General features: G+C 32.5%; 1 protein-coding gene across 2 annotated transcripts in view; it reads left to right on the top strand.

The window, feature by feature from the left end:
- The first annotated feature begins 5249 nt into the window (after nucleotides 1-5249).
- The window catches only part of LOC143255086 (excitatory amino acid transporter-like), a 40389-nt gene continuing 24006 nt past the window's right edge, over nucleotides 5250-21632 (top strand). Inside the window, exons 1-5 of one of the 2 annotated variants that reach the window (XM_076510191.1) lie at nucleotides 5250-5404; nucleotides 7722-7920; nucleotides 11347-11554; nucleotides 13407-13449; nucleotides 15643-15775. In XM_076510191.1, the coding sequence (XP_076366306.1) occupies nucleotides 5375-5404; nucleotides 7722-7920; nucleotides 11347-11554; nucleotides 13407-13449; nucleotides 15643-15775 (613 nt within the window). In that variant the 5' untranslated portion in view covers nucleotides 5250-5374. The remainder of the gene's footprint in view (nucleotides 5405-7721; nucleotides 7921-11346; nucleotides 11555-13406; nucleotides 13450-15642; nucleotides 15776-21632) is intronic. The other variant, XM_076510192.1, reaches the window with a different exon arrangement.

Raw genomic sequence — 21632 nt, forward strand, 5'->3', positions numbered from 1 at the left:
AGTAACCAAAGATTTCGTGATGGTGGCTGTTCAGAATAAGAATCCCTGAAAACAAAAAAAAAGTAAATCATACTTCGTTTTGTTTCAATGATAATTTACAAAATAAACAAACAAATAACATTCGTATTTTTTCAAAGGTGTTTTTCAAAATCTACAAACAAACACTGGTGTTGTTTCAAGGGTGATTTAGTAAATATCAACCATTTCAACCAAAGGAGCTTTTAAACTAAACCTTATCTCTAACCACTTCACAGAAGTATTACAAACACATATACTTTTTAAGGTTTCTGAAAACAATTATAAATGGATCTCCAGAATATTTTTCACCCACAAACCACGAGGTTTTAATCAAAAGAACTCAAAATAAAGTAATCTGATATGTTCACCGAGAAATATCAAACTTCTGATTCTAGAATTAAAAACGACAACATACGTTATTTATGTCGGAGAAGAGTGACTCAGTGGCAATGTCACTACTGGAAAAGGACAGTATAATATATTTATATTGTAGAAGAGAGACTAATTAGACACAAGTCACTACTGAAACACGACAATATAATACATTTTTCTGGTAGAAGAGAGACTAATTAGACACAAGTTACTACTGAAACACGACAATATAATACATTTTTCTGGTAGAAGAGTGACTCATTAAACATAAGTTACTACCGAAACATGACAATATACATTATTTATGTGGTAGAAGAGTCTCATTAGATATAAGTCACTAGCGGAACACGACAATATACTGTATTTAGGTTGTATAAGAGTGATTCATTGGACATAAGTCACGACTGTAAGGTGACAATATAGTGTATTTATGTTGTAGAAGAGTGACTCATTAGACACAAGACGCTATATAAAGTATATGCCAATATACTTTATAATGCTGTAGAAGAGTGACTTATTAGAATAAGTCACTACTGTAACACAAGAATATACTGTATTTATGTCACAAAAGAGTGACTCATTAGACATAAGTAACTACTGGAACACTAGAATATACTTTATTTATGTGGTAGAAGAGTGACTCATTACACATAAGTCACTCGTGGAACATGACAATATACTGTATTTATATCGTAGAAAACCGACTCATTGGACATACGTCACTACTGGAACATGACAATATGCTGTGTTTATGTTGTAGAAGAGTGACTCATTAGACATAAGTCACTGCTGGAACACTAGAATATACTTTATTTATGTTGTGGAAGAGTCACTCATTAGACATAAGTCACTACTGTAACACTAGAATATACTTTATTTATGTGGTAGAAGAGTGACTCATTACACATAAGTCACTAGTGGAACATGACAATATACTGTATTTATGTCGTAGAAGACCGACTCATTGGACATAAGTCACTACTGGAACATTACAATATGCTGTGTTTATGTTGTAGAAGAGTGACTCATTAGACATAAGTCACTGCTGGAACACTAGAATATACTTTATTTATATTGTGGAAGAGTGACACAAGTCACTATTATAATAAGCCAATATACTTTATAATGCTGTAGAAGAGTGACTCATTAGACATAAGCCACCACTGAAACACAACAATATATTGATTTTATGTTGTAGAAGGGTGACCCATTAGACATACACCCTTGTGCAAATTAATTGAAACAAGACGGAAAATTACGATTTTTTCAATTTTTTGCGTTTTATTTCTGAGAATCCAAAAATTAATACATGATATGACCGCCTTTATTTTTCAGAAGATCATTCATCCGCTTTGGCATCGAGTCCACAAGTTGACTGCAATCTTTACTAATTTTGGATCGCGATACCACACCTGAATTAGCTTATCTTTCGTAGTACAGTCTTTTCCCCGAAGTCTTTTTTTACAAATCGCCCAAAGATTTTCCAGGCCAGTCCAGCACCTTTATTTTTGTAGTAGTCATAAAATTCTTTCACAAGTTTTGATTTGTGGCATGGAGCCAGATCTTGCTGGAAAATGCCAGATCTATCTGGAAATCTCTTTTTCAATTCTGGAACGACTCTTCTCTGCAAAACTTCGATGTACTGTGGTTCTCGCATCATACCTTCTACGATATGTAAGCCTCCGACGCCATAGTAGCTGAAAAAGCTCAAAAACATCTTCTTCAAGGGATGTTTTACGAACTGATTGATGTGAGATTCTCGAAGTTTCTCACCTGGAGATTTGCGAACATGCAGACTTCTTTGACCCTGTACAAAAAAATAAGTCTCGTCACTGAATAACACCTTCCTCCATTGTTCTTGCGTCCAGTTCTTGTATTTCAGACCCCATTGATACCGTTTTTTCTTCATTGAGTTGGTAAGAAGTTGTTTTTTGACTGGTCTCTTTGTCCTTCTAACACAATTTCGAATGACGTAATATTTCTCAAAATTTCGTCATATATCCCAAAAATAGATCGACTGTACTGCAAAACACAGCTAATGACGCCATCTGTGTGAAAAAATGACTATTAAAGGAAATCAGCGGGTCCAGCGAGCCTACACCGGCCGCCATGCTGAAAATATTGTAAAATGACCATTTGTTTCAATTAATTTGCAACACGACAATATACTGTATTTATTTTGTATAAGAGTGGCTTATTAAACATAAGTCACTAGTGGAACACAACAATATACTGTATTTATGTTGTAGAAGAGTCACTCATTAGACATAAGTCACCAGTGGAACACTAGAATATACTTTATTTATGTTCTAGAAGAGTGACTCATTAGACATAAGTCACTAGTGGAACATGACAATATACTGTATTCATGTTGTAGAAGAGTCACTCATTAGACATAAGTCACCAGTGGAACACTAGAATATACTTTATTTATGTTCTAGAAGAGTGACTAATTAGACATAAGTCACTAGTGGAACATGACAATATACTCTATTTATGTTGTAGAAGACCGACTCATTGGACATAAGTCACTACTGAAACTTGACAATATGCTGTATTTATGTTGTAGAAGAGTGACTCATTAGACATAAGTTTATTATACATAAGCCACTACTGAAACATACAGTATACTATAGTAATGTTATAGAAGAGTGACTCATTAGACACAAGTCACTACTATAATATGCCAATATAATTTATAATGCTGTAGAAGAGTGACTCATTAGACATAAGTCACTACTGGAATACAACAATATATTGTATTTATGATGTAGAAGAGTGACCAACTAGAGGTACATCACTGCTGTAACACTAGAATATACTGTATTTGTATTGTAGAAGAGTGACTCATTAGACATAAATCACAAATGGAACACAATAGTGCATTTTATTTATGTCGTAAAAGAGTGACTCGTTATACAGAAGTTTAATGATCGGCAAAGCTGACCGGTGGCTCTCTTCAGGTCGGGTCCCTATTCGCTTTTGTTTGATATATGATATTGTTATGAATAGTGCCCTCCCCCCGTGCGTCTCTTCTTCTTTTTAGCTGTCTAGGTTTTGGGACCTAAAGTTACCCCTGCCAGTTTTGAAACCCGATTTTTATCATTGTATGTGCAATAACTTTGCCACTGGGGGTTTATAATAATTTAGACAAAAATATTTTTCGGGATATGACATTTTCAACCAGCACTTTACTGGTTACTCCCGAACAAAGTGAAAGAGAGAAGATAGAGTTTATAATTCGTGTTCTTGAAACGTAATATTTTAGTTCATTTGGTTTCCACTGTCATTTGACCATACGTTGTGGGAAAAGAAACACTTGACGCGAATAATTTTTTTAATCGGTTTTTATTTCTGTTCTTTTTACTGTACAAATGGCGACATGAAACTTGATCTTTGTAAACTAGGCCATATTGCGTGAAAGGACCTTTTTTCTCAGAAGTTTCTTTCATTATTTACGTTACATCTCACAAAATGGCTGAAGATGTTTTGACGCCCTAGTCTATATTTCATTAGAAGACGTTTTGATTATGTATCTGCTCTAATTTAATTGATGGTTAGTTCCGACTTCTGTGTTTTTTGCTATAATATTTAAAAGCAAGTAGAAGACTGTGGTGTGAATTAACTCTTATTTATGGTTCACTATAAACACTGGAGTGTTTTAATAATAAACGAACTCTGTTCATTGAACCTGTATATAAAGTTCCTCCTCATTGGTTACCTATAAGTTGTTTCCTATTTAGTTCACCATCTTTAAAGATAATTTATTAGTTTTAAACAAAGAAGTATGTATTCTTCCACTCGTCATTTTTCTTGGTGATATATATGAGGATAACATGAGGATAATGGAGAATTCTGAATCAAACGTATCTTAAAGCACAGAGGAGGATTTTGAGTCAGCCTTTTCTTAAACCACAGAGTGGATTCTGAACCAGCCTTCTCTTAAACCACAGAGGAGGATTTTGAGTCAGCCTTTTCTTAAACACAGAGGAGATTCTAAATCAGACTTATCTTAAACCTCAGAGGGGATTCTGAATCAGTCTTCTCTAGAACTCAAGTGGAAATGTCTGAATTAGTTTGCTCTTAAGTTACTGTCAGATATTAGTTTATCGTGAATAACATGAACAGCTTTTACTGAGGAAACAAAATATGGAGTAAAAGAAATGTAATTAATACTTCTTAAGAAAGTTTAGTTTTTATTTATGTGACTGATTTCTGAAATTTGAATATACCTGTCATTCAGTTACGTTTCCTTTTTTCATTAGCTTTTGGTAACATAAGTATGCCCACGGGCCATGGGCAATTCAAAAGGGCTTGACAATCTTAAGAATTGTTGACAAAAGGAATGAATGTAGGCGGCTTAATTACTTTTTATACGAGGGTGCATGTTTTGCACTTACTTACGCCAGTGTTAGTTTCAGTTTAATATGTGCAACATTCCGTTACGCACTTCATTTCAGTATCTTGTGACGTTTTAGGCATAATTACACGTTGTTAACCTAAATAACCATTGTATATTCAAGATTTAAAAATATATATATATATCTGTTTCCACCAAACATTGATATTTAAATTTATTTAAAGCTAGTAGGGGATAGTTGGAAAATTTCATCGTATGTTTCTACCACTAATACGATCATAATAATTATTCTGAAATTCAACTGTTCTGTGTTGTACTTGGGAACAATCATATTAGTGGTAGAAATGTTGTATTCTTCTAACACACGCAGTTTTCCAACTATTCACTGTTATCTGTAAACTAAATAAATTCAAGATTTTGAGAAATGAAACGTGTATTTGACTTACTGTGTCAGAAGAAGTTGATAAATTAGGTCACACTTCCTTATAATAGTTGAAACTATTGCCACGAGTGGCGCTCTGCAAACTTGTAATCTAAAGGGTTAAGAAACACAGAAAATCAAGTACTATATGGAAGTCAGCGAAGAGAGAAAGTAAGAACAAAAGATTAGATTGAGTCAAAACAATGGAGTCTGAGTGTTGGAAAGGAGTAAAGGTAACAAAAAAAAACAGTTTCGTTATCCGTTTACAGAACATAGTTTCCTCTCTAAGGCTTATATTCTAAGTTGTTAAGTGTACTGTTTAATATATATATATATACATATATGATTTTATATTAGTTTTCATAAGTTATAAATAACTGTTTGAAGACAAGGTTGTAATTACTTGTTTAAATTAATTTAGTTTTAGTAAACCCTACCAAATTTCTCAAAATTACGAGACTTAGTTTTATCTGACTGTTTGACGTATAGTTTTCTTATGATTTTGCCAGTTTTATAAAAAATTTAAGGAAGAGTTTTATTTTGATTTCATTAGTTTTATCAAACTACTTGAAACAATGTAATGTTTAATTTTATAAACTGCACAAACTTCTTTGAAAACAGAAGACTTAGTTTTATCTAGCTGTTTGAAAATACTGTTTGTTTGTTTTTAGTTTTATCACAATAATTAAAACAATGTTTGTTTAAGTTTGACTAATTTTAAATTTGAAAAAATAATAGTTTCTTTCTAGTGTCATCAGTTTTATCAAACTCTTTGAGATAGTGCTCTGTTTTAAAAGTTTTATTTGAAATAAAGCAAGTGATTATATTTTTTTAAACAATTATTATTTAATTTCTAAAAACATCACCTTTCGTTAGGTTTATCAAACGTATTTAAACAAAACTATTATGTGTCAACAGTAACACAACATTAATAAAAACAAATGAAACACAATCGTAAAAATTAAAATTAATGTAATCATACACCTGAATATTGATTAGTACTTACATTTAAAAATATTGAGATAAGAACACATTTATTTTTATGACATCATTGTCAGATAAGATCACATTTGTTTTTATGACATCATTGTCAAGTAAGAACACATTTGTTTTTATGACATCATTGTCAAATAAGAACACATTTATTTTTTATAGCATCATTGTCAACTAAGAACACATTTGTTTTATGACATCATTGTCAAATAAAAACGCATTTGTTTTTTATGACATCATTGTCAGATAAAAACACATTTGTTTTTTATGACATCGTTGTCAAATAAAAACATATGTTTTTATGACATCATTGTTAAATAAGAACACATTTGTTTTTATGGCATCATTGTCAAATGAGAACACATTTATTTTTTATGACATCATTGTTAACTAAGAACACATTTGTTTTTATGGCATCATTGTCAAATAAGAACACATTTGTTTTATGACATCATTGTCAAATAAAACACATTTGTTTTTTATGACATCATTGTCAGATAAAAACACATTTGTTTTTTATCACATCACTGTCAAATAAAAACACATTTGTTTTTTTATGACATCATTGTCAAATGAGAACACATTTATTTTTTATGACATCATTGTTAAATAAGAACACATTTGTTTTTATGGCATCATTGTCAAATAAGAACACATTTGTTTTTATGACATCATTGTCAAATAAAAACACATTTGTTTTTTATCACATCATTGTCAAATAAAAACACATTTGTTTTTTTATCACATCACTGTCAAATAAAAACACATTTGTTTTTTTATGACATCATTGTCAGACAAGGAATACATTTGTTATGACATCTCTGGCTGATAAGGAATACATTTGTTATCACATCACTGTCATATAAGAAACACGTTTGTTATGACATGGTTGGAAGATAAGAACATATTTATTGTGACATAACTGACAGATAAGGGACACATTTGTTTTGTTTGTCAGTCAATTGATTAACTGGTGTCATCTTGACATAAATTTTGACTTATATAATAAGGATTAAAACTTTTTTTCGTATAAAAAATAACTTTTATCATCCTCCAATTCTTTTAAGTTACGTGAGAAAGAAATGAGATAAATCATAATTAATTAACTAAACTTGTAAAAATCTGACTTTATAAGGAGATACACTTTCCTTTCTTAGAGGTGATCGGTTGCTTTAATGATGGATTATTTATTTAATATACTATGAGAATCGTTGAAGACCTAAAGCTACCTATCTACTTCAGGCTTTTGATTAGAAATCAGACACAGACCGCTGTAATGTAGTAGATCAAAGTGAAAAAAAACCCAACAAGAACCCACACCATAAACAAATATTTTTAAAAATCACAAAGTTTCGGCCCTAGCAGTATTCCTAGGATGAACAATAAACACATCAGCTTATCATTTATCAGTTTCTTCTTAATATACGTTTTGTTTTCGTCTTTTGATGACTAAACACATGTTGAACAGAAACCCCCAGGTGGATTTTTTATTTTTATTGAATTGTTTCACCTTCTTTGTAACACAAGCTTCATTAAATACGTTTTCTTTCCCACAAGATAAAGAAGTGGACACGAAAGAACTTGTGCTCTATCCTGATTTTTTCGGCAACAGTTTTAGGGTTTTGTGTTGGCTTGGTAGTTCAAAAACTGAATCCTTCGCCATTAAGTATCGAACTGGTGGGAATACCTGGAAAACTGGTGTTTCAAGCGTTACTGATGATCATTGTTCCTCTTCTGATTTGTAGTATCATTCAAGGTCAGTTTTTGAATTTAAACTGCTTAATTTGTTACACTTGACTTAATCTTTTAAATCCTAAATTGTCGAGCGTCACCTGAATTTGTTACACTCATTTTTAAAATCCTAAATAATCAGAAATGGTAGGTAATACGTTGATACTTAAAGAGAAGAAGTCGTGTTTGCAAACCTTTAGAAGCCTCTCTATTTGTACAAAATAAAAAAACCTATAATAAATACAAATTTAAAAAGAAGTTCTAAGTACAAATCTAAAAGAAAATTTAATATTTATATAAAAACAGACAAGTGTTACGAACATCCTGAAGATGAGGTGTCCTAGAAAGTGGAAGCTGAAAATATTTAAGATTGTATAAATATTATTTTTAAAAAAGGTAATATTTATATAAAAAAGACAAATGGTACAAATATTATGAAACTTTATTTTAATTTTACGTGCATTCTGTAGAACTAGAATACTTCTCAAATCAGGAAACTTAAACTATTCAAAATTTATCTATCGAATTAGAAACATGAATAAGAAATTAGAATCTTAAAGGGATTATTTGGTATTGGTGTTTTATGTCACAAAATATGATTTTTTGTCGCTTTGTTATGGAGCCTAGTTCAGTTAATTAATAACGCAACGTTCGTGAAGAGTGTCTGTGACGTCGACATTGATTAATTAAGGCATGTCTTTCATTAAGGACATGGACCTAGTTAAGTGTTCATATGGATTAACAAAGTAATTACAGATATTATAAACCGAAAAAGACTGTTTTATCAACATTTGTGATCGATACCTAATGAGGTTGTAAAAAACATAACTTGAGAAAGGGTTAGCTTAAACACTTTGTATTTAAATATTTTGAAACTAACAGCCATAAGAGATCGCCATTTTAGTAAAGTTTCGTGTAATATCTTTTTAAAATAGAAAGGTCAAACATTTAATCATATTTTTCACACGAACACAGTACAGGGAGGCCCGTAACTTCCTACCCATCCATATATCTTATGTATCCAGTGTATCTGTGTGTTGTCCCTCATTCTCGCTGCACAATATTATGCGACGCCATGTTCTGTGAGACATTTTCCTCAACATAGCAGGGGTGACTGTTCCAAATGCCGCGGTAACAGCTGCCTTCAACTCATCATTAGTATTATAACGTAAGCGTAATTGAATATAACATAATAACATATGGATGGGTAGGGTCTTACGGGCCACCCTGTAGACAACACCTGAACAAAAATGGGGTTATAGATCAAACTTCTCTTGAAAGAGTTTCTTTTCCAGTTCCTTAAGTGTTACATAATACCTTACTTTTTACAAACCTACAAATGTGTTTAAATCTTAATTTATTTAACTCTTGATCAAAGAAAATCACTTGTCTGCTCAGTTGCATCAAACTTCTAAAGATGTCAAAAAGATTTAGTAAACACTGATAAGATTTCTAAACACGCTAGGCCAAAAATTGTCAACCTTTTCAAACACCACATGTCACACCACACTTTCGTAAGACACCTACTTGTCAACCTTTATAAACAGTACACCTCACACCACACTTTAGTAAGACACCTACTTGTCAACCTTTACAAACACCACATCTCACACCACACATTAGTAAGACACCTATTTGTCAATCTTTACAAACACCACATCTCACACCACACATTAGTAAGACACCTATTTGTCAACCTTTACAAACACCACATCTCACACCACACATTAGTAAGACACCTACTTGTCAACCTTTACAAATACTTCAACCCTAACTAAAACTTGAGGTCTGTATTGTACTGTAAATTCCCTGAGATATAATGTATTCTCGACCAAGTAAAGTAAGTAACTCAGAAGAATATGCAATTTAACGTTGTTAATTCACGACCTGAAAGATAGGTGGTGTTTCTTATATTATCGAGTATGTTTAACTCATCATTACCTAAGATTTCATACAATTAAACACATCGTGCTGCTCCTAAACTAAAATGTGCAGGGTAGCCCGTAAGTTCCTACCCATCCATATATCTTATGTATCCAGTGTATCTGTGTGGTGTCACCAGTATTCTTGCGCTCATGTACCCACGTACTTGTCACAATACGCTCTTCAAGTGTAAATGGGCTTACATCGGCCATATTTCTCATAAAAAAAGAAGAAACAAATTTATAATACATGCGTAATTTAATATAACATAATAACATCTGGATGGGTAAGAACTGTACTTCGTATCCTAAATGTTATACACTAACAGCTAATTAAGATTCCTTGCTTTCAGAATTAAACGTAATACCTGACATCAAATAAAACCTCTAACGTCAATCAACATTTTTGTAGTATCATATTTTACTTCCCAGTTTTGTATTTCTAGTTCTTATTTCAAATTCCAACTCCAATTTTTAACCGGGTTTGAGCTAAACCTAACTGGGACATAATTATTAGATTATGTTTCATATCGACATGAACTATGTAATATAAAAAACTTGAAACAAGGGCTTCATATTACTTCCATGTTACTGGAATTTAGTTTCCTGCTGCTACAGCGGTAAGTCTGCAGATTTACAATGTTAAAATCAGGGGTCCGTTTTCCCTCGATGGACACAGCAGATAGCCCGATGTAGCTTTGCTAAAAACAACAACACACAAACACATACTGAAAGTTACAGATGGCGCAATACTTGCTTAATAATGGCCTTGAGCTAATATACTAAACATCTGACCACAATTCCACAAGTATTAGATAAACAAGGTATGTCAGTGTGGCTACTAAACTAGAAAAAAAGAAATGAACAAGATAGTGATGGAAATGGATGTAGCACTTGATCCTACTAATGACTAAGTTGTCTAGACTTTACTTGTAGAATAAATCTCATTTATTATTAGACTCCTAACTTTGTCTATTGAAACCTTGGTGTTTAAATAGATTCTCAGGTTTCACCATTATAACTTTAGTTAACTTTCATAACAACATTGTACAATTGGAACTTCTGAATCCATTTGTTTTGCGCTAGTCATCCCTAATTTAAATGTGATAGATTAGAGAGGAGGAGATAGTCACATAGCACTATTCGCCAACTCTTGAACTACTCTTTAGTATCGAATAGTTTAACTGACTATCACGTTATAACGCATCTACTTTTGATGATGAAACACAAATATTTGACTCGCAGGCTGCAAGTCGAGCGTCCTAAACATCGTGTCTCTACTACTGAGTAAACATAATACTACAACATTTCACCAGTTTCATATATTTTTCTGTGTAACCTGTTTTTACAATTGAGCCACAGCCTGCTTACGTTAGCTCGGTGGGCTCAGCAGATAGCCCGACGTGGCTTTGCTATAAGAAAACACACACACGCTTATGTTAGTCGTTGTTCTATTAAGATCATTGCAGCTAAATATTTAAAGTAGTTATTCATCAGTTGTTCTATAAAGTTTTTTTTTTTTTTATCAGGCATATCTTCTGTGGGTCAAAAAGAAAATGGAAGAATGCTTGCTCTTACTCTGATTTTGTTTCTTGGAATGTCTCTGTCGTGTTCGGCGTTAGGTGCTGTGTTGGGTCACGTTGTTCACCCAGGAAGACAGGACGTCATGCCTAAAGAAATAATAGAACATTCAGGAAGCTCAGAACAGATTTTAGACTCCGTTCTTGATGTACTCAGGTAAGATCGTAATGGTGGTAAAAATTATCCTTAGTTACAAAAATGTGGTAATGGTGGTTAAAAATGACCCTTAGTTTCAAAAATATGGTAATGGTGGTAAAAATTATCCTTAGTTACAAAAATGTGATAATGGTGGTTAAAAATGACCCTTAGTTTCAAAAATATGGTAATGGTGGTTAAAATGATCCTTAGTTACAAAAATGGGGTAATGGTAGTTAAAATGATCCTTAGTTACAAAAATGGGGTAATGGGAGTTAATAACGATCCTTAGTTAGAAAAATGTGGTATTGGTAGTTAAAAAGATCCTTAGTTACAAAAATGTAGTAATGGTGGTTAAAAATGACCCTTAGTTACAAAAATGTGGTAATGACGATTAAAATGATCCTTAGTCATAAAGATGTGGTAATGGTGATTAAAATGATCCTTAGTCATAAAGATGTGGTTAATGAAGATTAAAATGATCCTTAGTCATAAAGATGTAGTAATGGTGATTAAAATGATCCTTAGTCATACAGATGTGGTAATGAAGATGAAAAATGTAAAAAAAAATAGACTAAAAACAAAGAAATGTTGGCGAAATACAGAAAGGGGTTGTTTTTTATAATTTACAGTTCAGAATTATAACTACTCGTCACACAAAACATAGTCGCCCTTTCAGCCATGGGGGCGTTATTATGTTACGGTCAATCCCACTATTCGTTGGTAAAAGAGTAGCCCAGAGTTGGTGGTGGGTAGTGATGACTAGCTGCTTTCTTTCTACTCTTACACTACTAAAGTAGGGACGGCTAGCGCAGATAGCCCTCATGTAGCTTTGCGCGAAATTCAAAGCAAACCAAACCACTCATAACTACACCTAGTATCTTTAGTCTTGAACTGAAACTTTAAAAGGAAGACAGATGGTTTAATTTTTTTCTTTTCATACTTTGACCGAACACAGGGATATTAGTATATTAGTGTCTCTCCTAATTTACACTCACAACCTTAAAGTGCGAAACTTGTTTTGGCTATATCAGCACGGTAGCTATGAATCCTAGGTATCAAAGTTAAGACACACTAATCATGAAGCCAAGCTCGGCCCGTTCCTAAAATTATTCCTGTACAAAACTTTATAAAAACTATTGTTCTTATTCCAGTCTTTTTCTACTGGTGCAGAGTGTGTGTTTTAAGTTTTATGTTTGAGGCAACATACGTGAATTTTCTAAAGAACCACTGGTTTTACTTGGAAGAATTAATTCTTGTATTTATATTAACGTCAAAAAAGTTTCGAGTTACAATTCTTGTCTTTATATTAACGTCAAAAAAGTTACGAGTTACTCGTTTTTGTGGTTATGTTAACGTAAATAAAGTTACGAGTTACAAATTGTTGTGTTTATATTAACATCAATTAAGTTACAAGTTAATAATTGTTCCGTTTATATTAACATAAATTAAGTTACAAGTTACTTATTATTGTGTTTATACTTAGGTCAATAAAGCCACGAGTTACTTATTATTGTCACTATATTAACGTCAGTAAAGTTAGGAGTTACTAATTGTTGTAATTATATCAACGTCAGTATAGTTAGGAGTTACTAACTGTGGTAATTATATTAACGTCAGTAAAGTTAGGAGTTATTAATTATTGTAATTATATTAACGTCAGTATAGTTAGGAGTTACTAATTGTTGTAATTATAATAATGTCAGTAAAGTTACGAGTTACTAATTGTTGTAATTATATTAGCATCAATAAAGTTACGAGTTACTAATTGTTGTAATTATATTAGCATCAATAAAGTTACGAGTTATTGATTCTTGTATTTATATTAACGTCAATCAATTGCTTATGTTTCTTTCTTGTTTATCTACTTCAGGAATATCATACCCAGGAACATTCTTCAGGCCACATTTATGAAGGTTTGTGTCCTTGACTTTGTACAATAATTGTAGCAAGTTTTACTCTCAAATCCACAATTAACATACAAATACAATAATAACAAATGTTTTTTTGTTTAATATACACAGATGTTTTTACAAACAGCATCTTCGACCATTAAATCCACCTAAACAGTAAATGTATCCAACAAAACCACCTAAACAGCACACGTATCCAATAAAAACCACCTAAACAGCACACGTATCCAATAAAACCACCTAAACAATATATGTACCCAATACAAACCACCTAAACAGCATATTTACCAAGTAAAACCATCTAAACACCATCATCACGCAGTAAAGAAACTAAGCACCGTGCTTGCCCAATAAAACAACCTAAACAACAAATTCATCCCATAAAACCATCTCAACAGCATACTTACCCAATAAAGGACAGTTGAATACATAAGGAAAAATCTTACACTCTATAAACAGAACACCAATAAAACAACAGGCCCACATAAGTATTCCTTCTGACCAGTTTACATGCTTCCCCTTAGCTGATATACCTATAAAGTCACCTTCTTACATTCCCATGGACCTTTGTTTTCAGAATAACTTAAATGTGATCCATGAATAGGACCTTCACTTACATTGGAAATTTGTTACGATTTCTGGTCAGAGGTCAACCTCGCTATCTACTCGTCACAGAAGCTTGTTAGAGAGGTAATAATGCTTACTTATCTCCATCACTGCTAGAGAACATGGAAGATTGTTTTCATAACCCATCAGTTTGACTCCATCACTGCTAGAGAACATGGAAGATTGTTTTTATAACCCATCAGTTTGACCCCATCACTGCTAGAGAACATGGAAGATTGTTTTTATAACCCATCAGTTTGACCCAATCACTGCTAGAGAACATGGAAGATTGTTTTTATAACCCATCAGTTTGACCCAATCACTGCTAGAGAACATGGAAGATTGTTTTTATAACCCATCAGTTTGACCCAATCACTGCTAGAGAACATGGAAGATTGTTTTTATAACCCATCAGTTTGACTCCATCACTGCTAGAGAACATGGAAGATTGTTTTTATAACTCATCAGTTTGACTCCATCTCATGCTAGAGAACATGGAATATTGTTTTTATAACCCATCAGTTTGACCCCATCACTGCTAGAGAACATGGAAGATTGTTTTTATAACCCATAAGTTTGACCCCATCATTGCTAGAGAACATGGAAGATTGTTTTTATAACCCATAAGTTTGACCCCATTACTGCTAGAGAACATGGAAGATTGTTTTTATAACCCATCAGTTTGACTCCATCAGTGCTGGGGGACATGAAAAATTGTTTTTATAACCCATCGTTTGACCCCATCACTATCAAATATGATAAATGCTCAATGACAGCAATTATGAGGAATTGAAAGGGCTGAGAAACACTAGCATATACCACGTTCTAAGCTATCATCTCATAAAGTTTATTTAAGATTAACCCAGCGAACTAGCAGTAGTTAGGTAACGGACGAACAAACAGACACTCAGATTTATTTTGTGTGTGTTTTATACGTAGGTAAAAACATTCCTCACAAAATGACAGGAGTTTTGCACATATATATTTGTGTCTTCTTTATAAATTTATTTTATACTAGATGAAGGGCCCGCTATAGAAATTCATGATCAATAAAAGGTTATCACATAAAAAAATTGCTTCTTTGTACGTAATTGTAAAAATATAAGAACGACCATAAAAACGTCAAAACATAAAATATTAAATCACAACTTTGCATGTATCTCCGCAAGGATCCAACAAAACTTCGTACCAAATTTGATGAAGATCCAAGAAAGGGGAGCGAAGTAGTAGCACAAAAATGCCCATACAATCCATAAAACGCAAAATGAAAATATGTACCGCATATGGACCTAATGAACCTCCATATTACTTTCCATGAAGATTCATCCACACTCTGCAAAGTAGCTATAGGGAAAAAAGTACTATTATATTTATATAGATTAATTCATCTAAATTAATTATTTAAGTTTATTCTTCTAGTTATCTGTGTTTTGATCAGTTCTTTTCTGTGGTAAACATTATAAAAATATTTCTATTTTTTGTTAAAGCCTTTACCATTGTTCACAAACATCTGCAATTCTCTGACATTATTTATTACCTTAAGTAGACCATACTTTTCGTAGTTTTTAAGTCGTCTTTGTTTTAATTCAGCAAACCACCATTCTCGTCGAGAAACAAGTGCAATTGCCAATAAATTATTTCCAAAATGTGAGTGAAAAAACACCTAACCAAGACAAGGAGTTCGACAAAACCATAAAATATGTTAATGAAACCAATTTCATAGGTAAGTAAGTTGTAACTAAATGAAAACTTATATTTAGATTAATTCCAACACAAATATACTATTCACAAAGTTATAATCTGATCTGATCATTTTTTTAAAATATGTACGTTCACAAAAGTTGCCAAAATAGTGAACATAAGATCACCATAAAATACTTTCTTCTACTTTATTGAACAGTGTTCTCTAGAATTAGATCACCAACAAAATATTTTCATTTAAATTTTTGGACAATGTTCTCCTGCCATGAGAACACCAACAGAATATATTCTTCTAAGTTTTTGGACAGTGTTCTTCCGACATTAGATCACGAAATAAATATTTTCATTTAAGTGTTTGGACAGGGTTCTGCTGACATTCGCTTACAAAGAGAATATGTTCTTCTAAGTTTTTCGAAAGTGTCTCCTGACATGAGATCAACAACAAAATATTTTATTATAACTTTTTGGCAGTGTTTTGCTGACATTAGATCACCAACAGAATATCTTCTTATAAGATTTTGGACAGTGTTCTCCTGATATTAGTTTACCAAAAGAATATCTTCTTCCAAGATTTTGGACAGTGTTCTCCTGATATTAGATAACCAACAGAATATCTTCTTCTCAATTTTTGGACAGCATTCTTGGGACAATAGATCACCAACAGAATATTTTCATTTAATTTTTTGGACAATATTCTCCTGACATTACATCACCAAGAGAATATGTTATTCTAAGTTTTAGGACAGTGTTGGTGTTCTAACTTATTAGACAGTGTTCTTCCGACATTAGATCACGAAATGAATATATTCATTTAGTGTTTCGACAGAGTTCTGCTGACATTAGATTACCAACAGAATCTTTTCATTTACGTTTTTGTGCAGTGTTCTCCTAACATTAGATCAACAGAAGAATATTTTCTTCTAACTATTTACACAGTGTTCTCCTGAAATTAGATCACCAATATAATATTTTATTCTAAGTTTTGGACAGTGTTCTCCCGATAATAGATTACCAATAAAATATTCTATTCTAACTTTTCGGACGTTGTTCTGCTGACATTACACCATCAATAGATTTTTCTCTACGTCTTTGGACAGTGTTATTCTGACATTAGGACACCAACAGGACATTTTATTTTACGTTTTTCGACAGTGTTCGCTTAACAATAGATAACGAACAAAATATTTTATACCAAGTTTTTGGATATTGTTCTTCTGACATAGGCTCACCAACAGAATATTTTCTTCTAAGTTTTTAGACACTGTTCTACTGACATTAGATTACCAACAAAATATTTTCTTCTAGGTTCTTGGACACTGTTCTACTGACATTAGATTACCAACAAAATATTTTCTTCTAGGTTCTTGGACACTGTTCTACTGACATTAGATTACCAACAAAATATTTTCTTCTAGGTTCTTGGACACTGTTCTCTTGACATTAGATCACGAACAGAACATTTTATTTTACGTTTTTCGACAGTGTTTGCTTAACAATAAATAACGAACAAAATATTTCATGCTAAGTTTTTGGACATTTTTCTTCTAACATTATATCACCAACAAAGTATGTCCTTCTAAGTTTTAAGAGAGTGTTATCCTAACATTACCGAATATTTTCTTCTAAGTGTTTGAACAGCGTTCTTCTGACATTAGATCACCAACAGAATATTTTATTTTATGTTTTTGGACACTGTTCTCCTGACATTAGATCACCAACAGAACATATTATTCTAACTTTTTGGACAGTGTTCTGCTGACATTAGATCATCAATATTTTTGTGCTTCTTCGGACAGTGTTCTTCTAATATCAGATCACCAACAGAATATGTTTTTCTAAGTCTTTGGAGAGTATTTTCCTGTCATTAGATCTCCAACAGAATATTTTCTTTTAAGTTTTTAGACAGTACTCGCCTAACATTAAATAACTGACAACATATTTTACACTAAGTTTTGGACAGTGTTCCGCTTTCTTCAGTTCACCAACAGAATATGTTCTAATTTTTTGCACACTCTTTTCCTGACATTAGATCACCAACAGAATATGTTCTTCTAAGTTTTTCGACAGTGTTCTCCTGGCATTAGATCACCAAAAGAATATGTTCTTCTAAGTGTAATGACAATGTTCTCCTGACGTTAGATCACGAAGAGAATATTTTCTTCTTCTTTTTGGCCAGTGGTTTTCTGACATCAGATCACAAACAGAATAGTTTATTCTAAGTTTTTGGACAATGTTCTCCTAACATTAGATCACCAGAAGAATATGTTCTATAAAGTTTTTGGACAGTATTCTCCTGACATTAAATCACCAACAAATTATGATGTTCTAACTTTTTGGACAGTGTTCTTCTAACATTAGATAACCAACAGAATATTTTTGTTCTTGGACAGTGTTTTGCTGACATTATATCACCAACAAAATATGATGTTTTGTGTTTCTGGACAGTGTTTTTCTGATATTAGATCACCAAAAGAATATCTTTTTCTATGTTTTGCATAGTTTTATCTGACATTAGATCACCAACAGTATATTTTCATTTAAGCTTTTGAACAGAGTTCTCATACACTAGATAGCTAAAAGGAGATTGTCTTCTATGTTTCTGGAGAGTATTTTTCTAACATTAGATCACCAACAGAATATTTTTATTTAAGTTTTTGACAGTGTTTTCCTGATATTAGATTACCAATAGAATATTTTATACTAAGTTCTGGAAAGTGTTCTAATGACATTAGATGACGAACAGAATATTTTAAGTTTTTGGACAGTGTTCTCCTGATATTAGATCACCAAAAGAATATCTTCTTAATTTTTGGATAATGTTCTTCTGACTTTATATCAACAGAATATTTTATTTCAACTTTTTGGACAGTGTTTTGCTGACATTAGATCACCGAAAGAATATGTTCTTCTACATTTTTGGACAGTATTTTCCTGACAAAAGATCACCAGTATAATATTTTAAGTTTTTGGACAGTGTTCTCCTGACAATAGATCACCAGTATAATATTTTAAGTTTTTGGACAGTGTTCTCCTGACATTAGATCACGAACAGAATATTTTCTTCTGTGTTTTTGAATAGTGTTCTTTTTACATTAGATCACCAACAGAATATGTTCTTATAAGTTTTTGAACAGTATCTTTCTGGCATTAGAATTCCAACAGAATATTTTCTTTGTTTTTGGACGGTGTTCTGAAAAACTCAAATCATCATTTGATTTTTTCTTCGTCTTTGGACAGTGTTCTTCTGACATTAGGTCACCAACAAAAATGTTTTTATAAGTTTGTGGACAGTATTCTCCTGATAATAGATCACTAACAGGATATCTTCTTTTCGTGTTTTTGGATAGTGTTCTTCTGACATTAGAACACTAACAGAATATTTTCATTTACATTCTTGAACGGCGTTCTCTTGACATTAATTCACCAACAGAATATTTTCATTTATGTTTTTGGACAAGGTTCTCCTGACATTAAATCACCAAGAGAATATATTATTCTATGTTTCTGTCAGTGTTCTCTTAACATTGGATCACCAACATAATGTTATGTTCTAAGTTTATGGACAGTGTTCCCCTGATATTTGATCACCATAAGTATATCTTCTTAGTTTTGCACTGTATTCTTCTGACATTATATCACTCACAGAATATTTTCACTTAAATTTTTCTACAGTGTTCTCGTACTTTAGATGATCAAAAGGACATCTTCTTCTACATACATTGTTCTTCTGATATTAGATCACTAAAATAAATTTTCACTTACGTTTTTGGGTAGTGTTCTCCTAACGTTAGGTAACCAATAGAAAATGTTTTTCTAAGTTTGTGGTCAGTGTTCTTCTTATGTTAAATCACCAACAGAATATTTACATTTAAGTATTTGCACAGTGTTTTCTTGACAGAATACTTTATTCTAACGTTTTGGACAGTGTTCTTCTGACATTAGATCACCAACATAATATTTTCTTCTAAGTGTTTGGACAGTGTTCGCCTAACAATAGATAACGAACAAAATATTTTATACTGAGTTTTTGGACAGTGTTTTCTTGACATTAGATCACCTATGGAATATTTTCATTTATGTTTTTTGACAGTGTTCTCTATATATTAGATTACCAACAGAATATTTTTTTGGATAGTATTCTTCTGACATTAAATCACCAACAAAATATGATGTTTTAATTTTTCAGACAGTGTTCTGCTGACATTAAATCATCAATAGATTTTTCTACGTTTTTGGACAGTGTTCTTCTGACATTATATCATCAAAAATTTTTTCTACGTCTTTCGTCAGTGTTATTTTGATATTAGATCACAAACAGAATATTATCTTTTACGTTGTGGACAGTATTCGCGTAGCAATATATAAAGAACAAAATATTTGGTACTAAGCTTTTCACAGTATTTTACTTACACTAGAACACTAACAGTTCGTTCATTCGTTTTTGAATTTCGCACAGAGCTACTCGAGGGCTATCTGTGCTAGCCGTCTCTAATTTAGCAGTGTAAGACTAGAGGGAAGGCAGCTAGTCATCACCACCCACTGCCAACTCTTGGGATACTCTTTTACCAAAGAATAGTGGCATAGATCGTAACACTATAATGCTCCCACGGCTGAAAGGGCGAGCATGTTTAGCGCGACGGGGATGCGAACCCGCGACCCTCAGATCACGAGTCGCACGCCTTAAAACACTTGGCCATGCCGGGCCAATATTAACAGAACATTTTGTCTTCAGTTTTTCGAGAGTTCATTCATTCACCACTCGATTCCAACAAGAAACAAAGGGCCGCAATCACTTGCAGATTCTTCAACAGGTTTTTAAGTGAGTAGGTTGTTAGCCCGCTGCACCTAGCCGTCCCTAATTTAGTAGTGTAAGACTAGAGGAAAGGCAACTAGTCATCATCACCCACCGCCAACTCTTGGGATACTCTTTTTTACCAACGAATAGTAGGATTGACCGTAACATTATAACGCCCCCACGGCTGGGAGGGCGAGGATGTTCGGACAGTGTTCTTCTAATATCAGATCACCAACAGAATATGTTTTTCTAAGTCTTTGGAGAGTATTTTCCTGTCATTAGATCTCCAACAGAATATTTTCTTTTAAGTTTTTAGACAGTACTCGCCTAACATTAAATAACTGACAACATATTTTACACTAATGTTCTTTTAAGTTTTTGGACAGTGTTCTACTGAATTTAGATAACCAATAGAATATTTTATTTTAAGTTTTGGAAAGAGTTCTCCTGACATTAGATCACGAACAGAATATTTTCATTTACGTTTCTGGACAGTGTTCTCCTGACATTAGATCACCAACAGAAAATGTATTTGTAAGTTTGTGGACAGTGTTATCCTAATATTAGATCACCAACATAATATCTTCTTACATTTTGGAGAGTGTTCTTTTAAAGTTAGATCAGCAACAGAATATTTACATTTTAGTTTTGGGACAGTGTTCGATTCACATTAGATCACTAATAGAATATTCTATTCCAAATTTTTGGCGAGTGTTCTGCTGACAATAGATTACCAACAGAAGATGTTTTCTTCCTTTTGGACACTATTCTTCTGACATTAGATCATCAATAAATTTTTCTACGTCTTTCGACAGTATTATTCTGACATTAGATCACAAACACAATATTTTTTTGTTAAGTTTTGGACAGTGTACGTTTAACAGTAGATAACGAACAAAATATTTTGTTCTTAGTTTTAACAGTATTTTACTAACATTAGAACACAAACAATATTTTCTTCTAACTTTTGGACAGTGTTCTGCTGATATTAGATCACTAATAGAATATTTTATTCTAAGTTTTTGGACAGTGTGCTCTAAACATTAGATCACAACAGACTATTTTATTCTAACTTTATGGACAG

This window comes from Tachypleus tridentatus, chromosome 7 (assembly GCF_004210375.1).
Source record: "Tachypleus tridentatus isolate NWPU-2018 chromosome 7, ASM421037v1, whole genome shotgun sequence".
Lineage (NCBI taxonomy): Eukaryota > Metazoa > Arthropoda > Merostomata > Xiphosura > Limulidae > Tachypleus > Tachypleus tridentatus.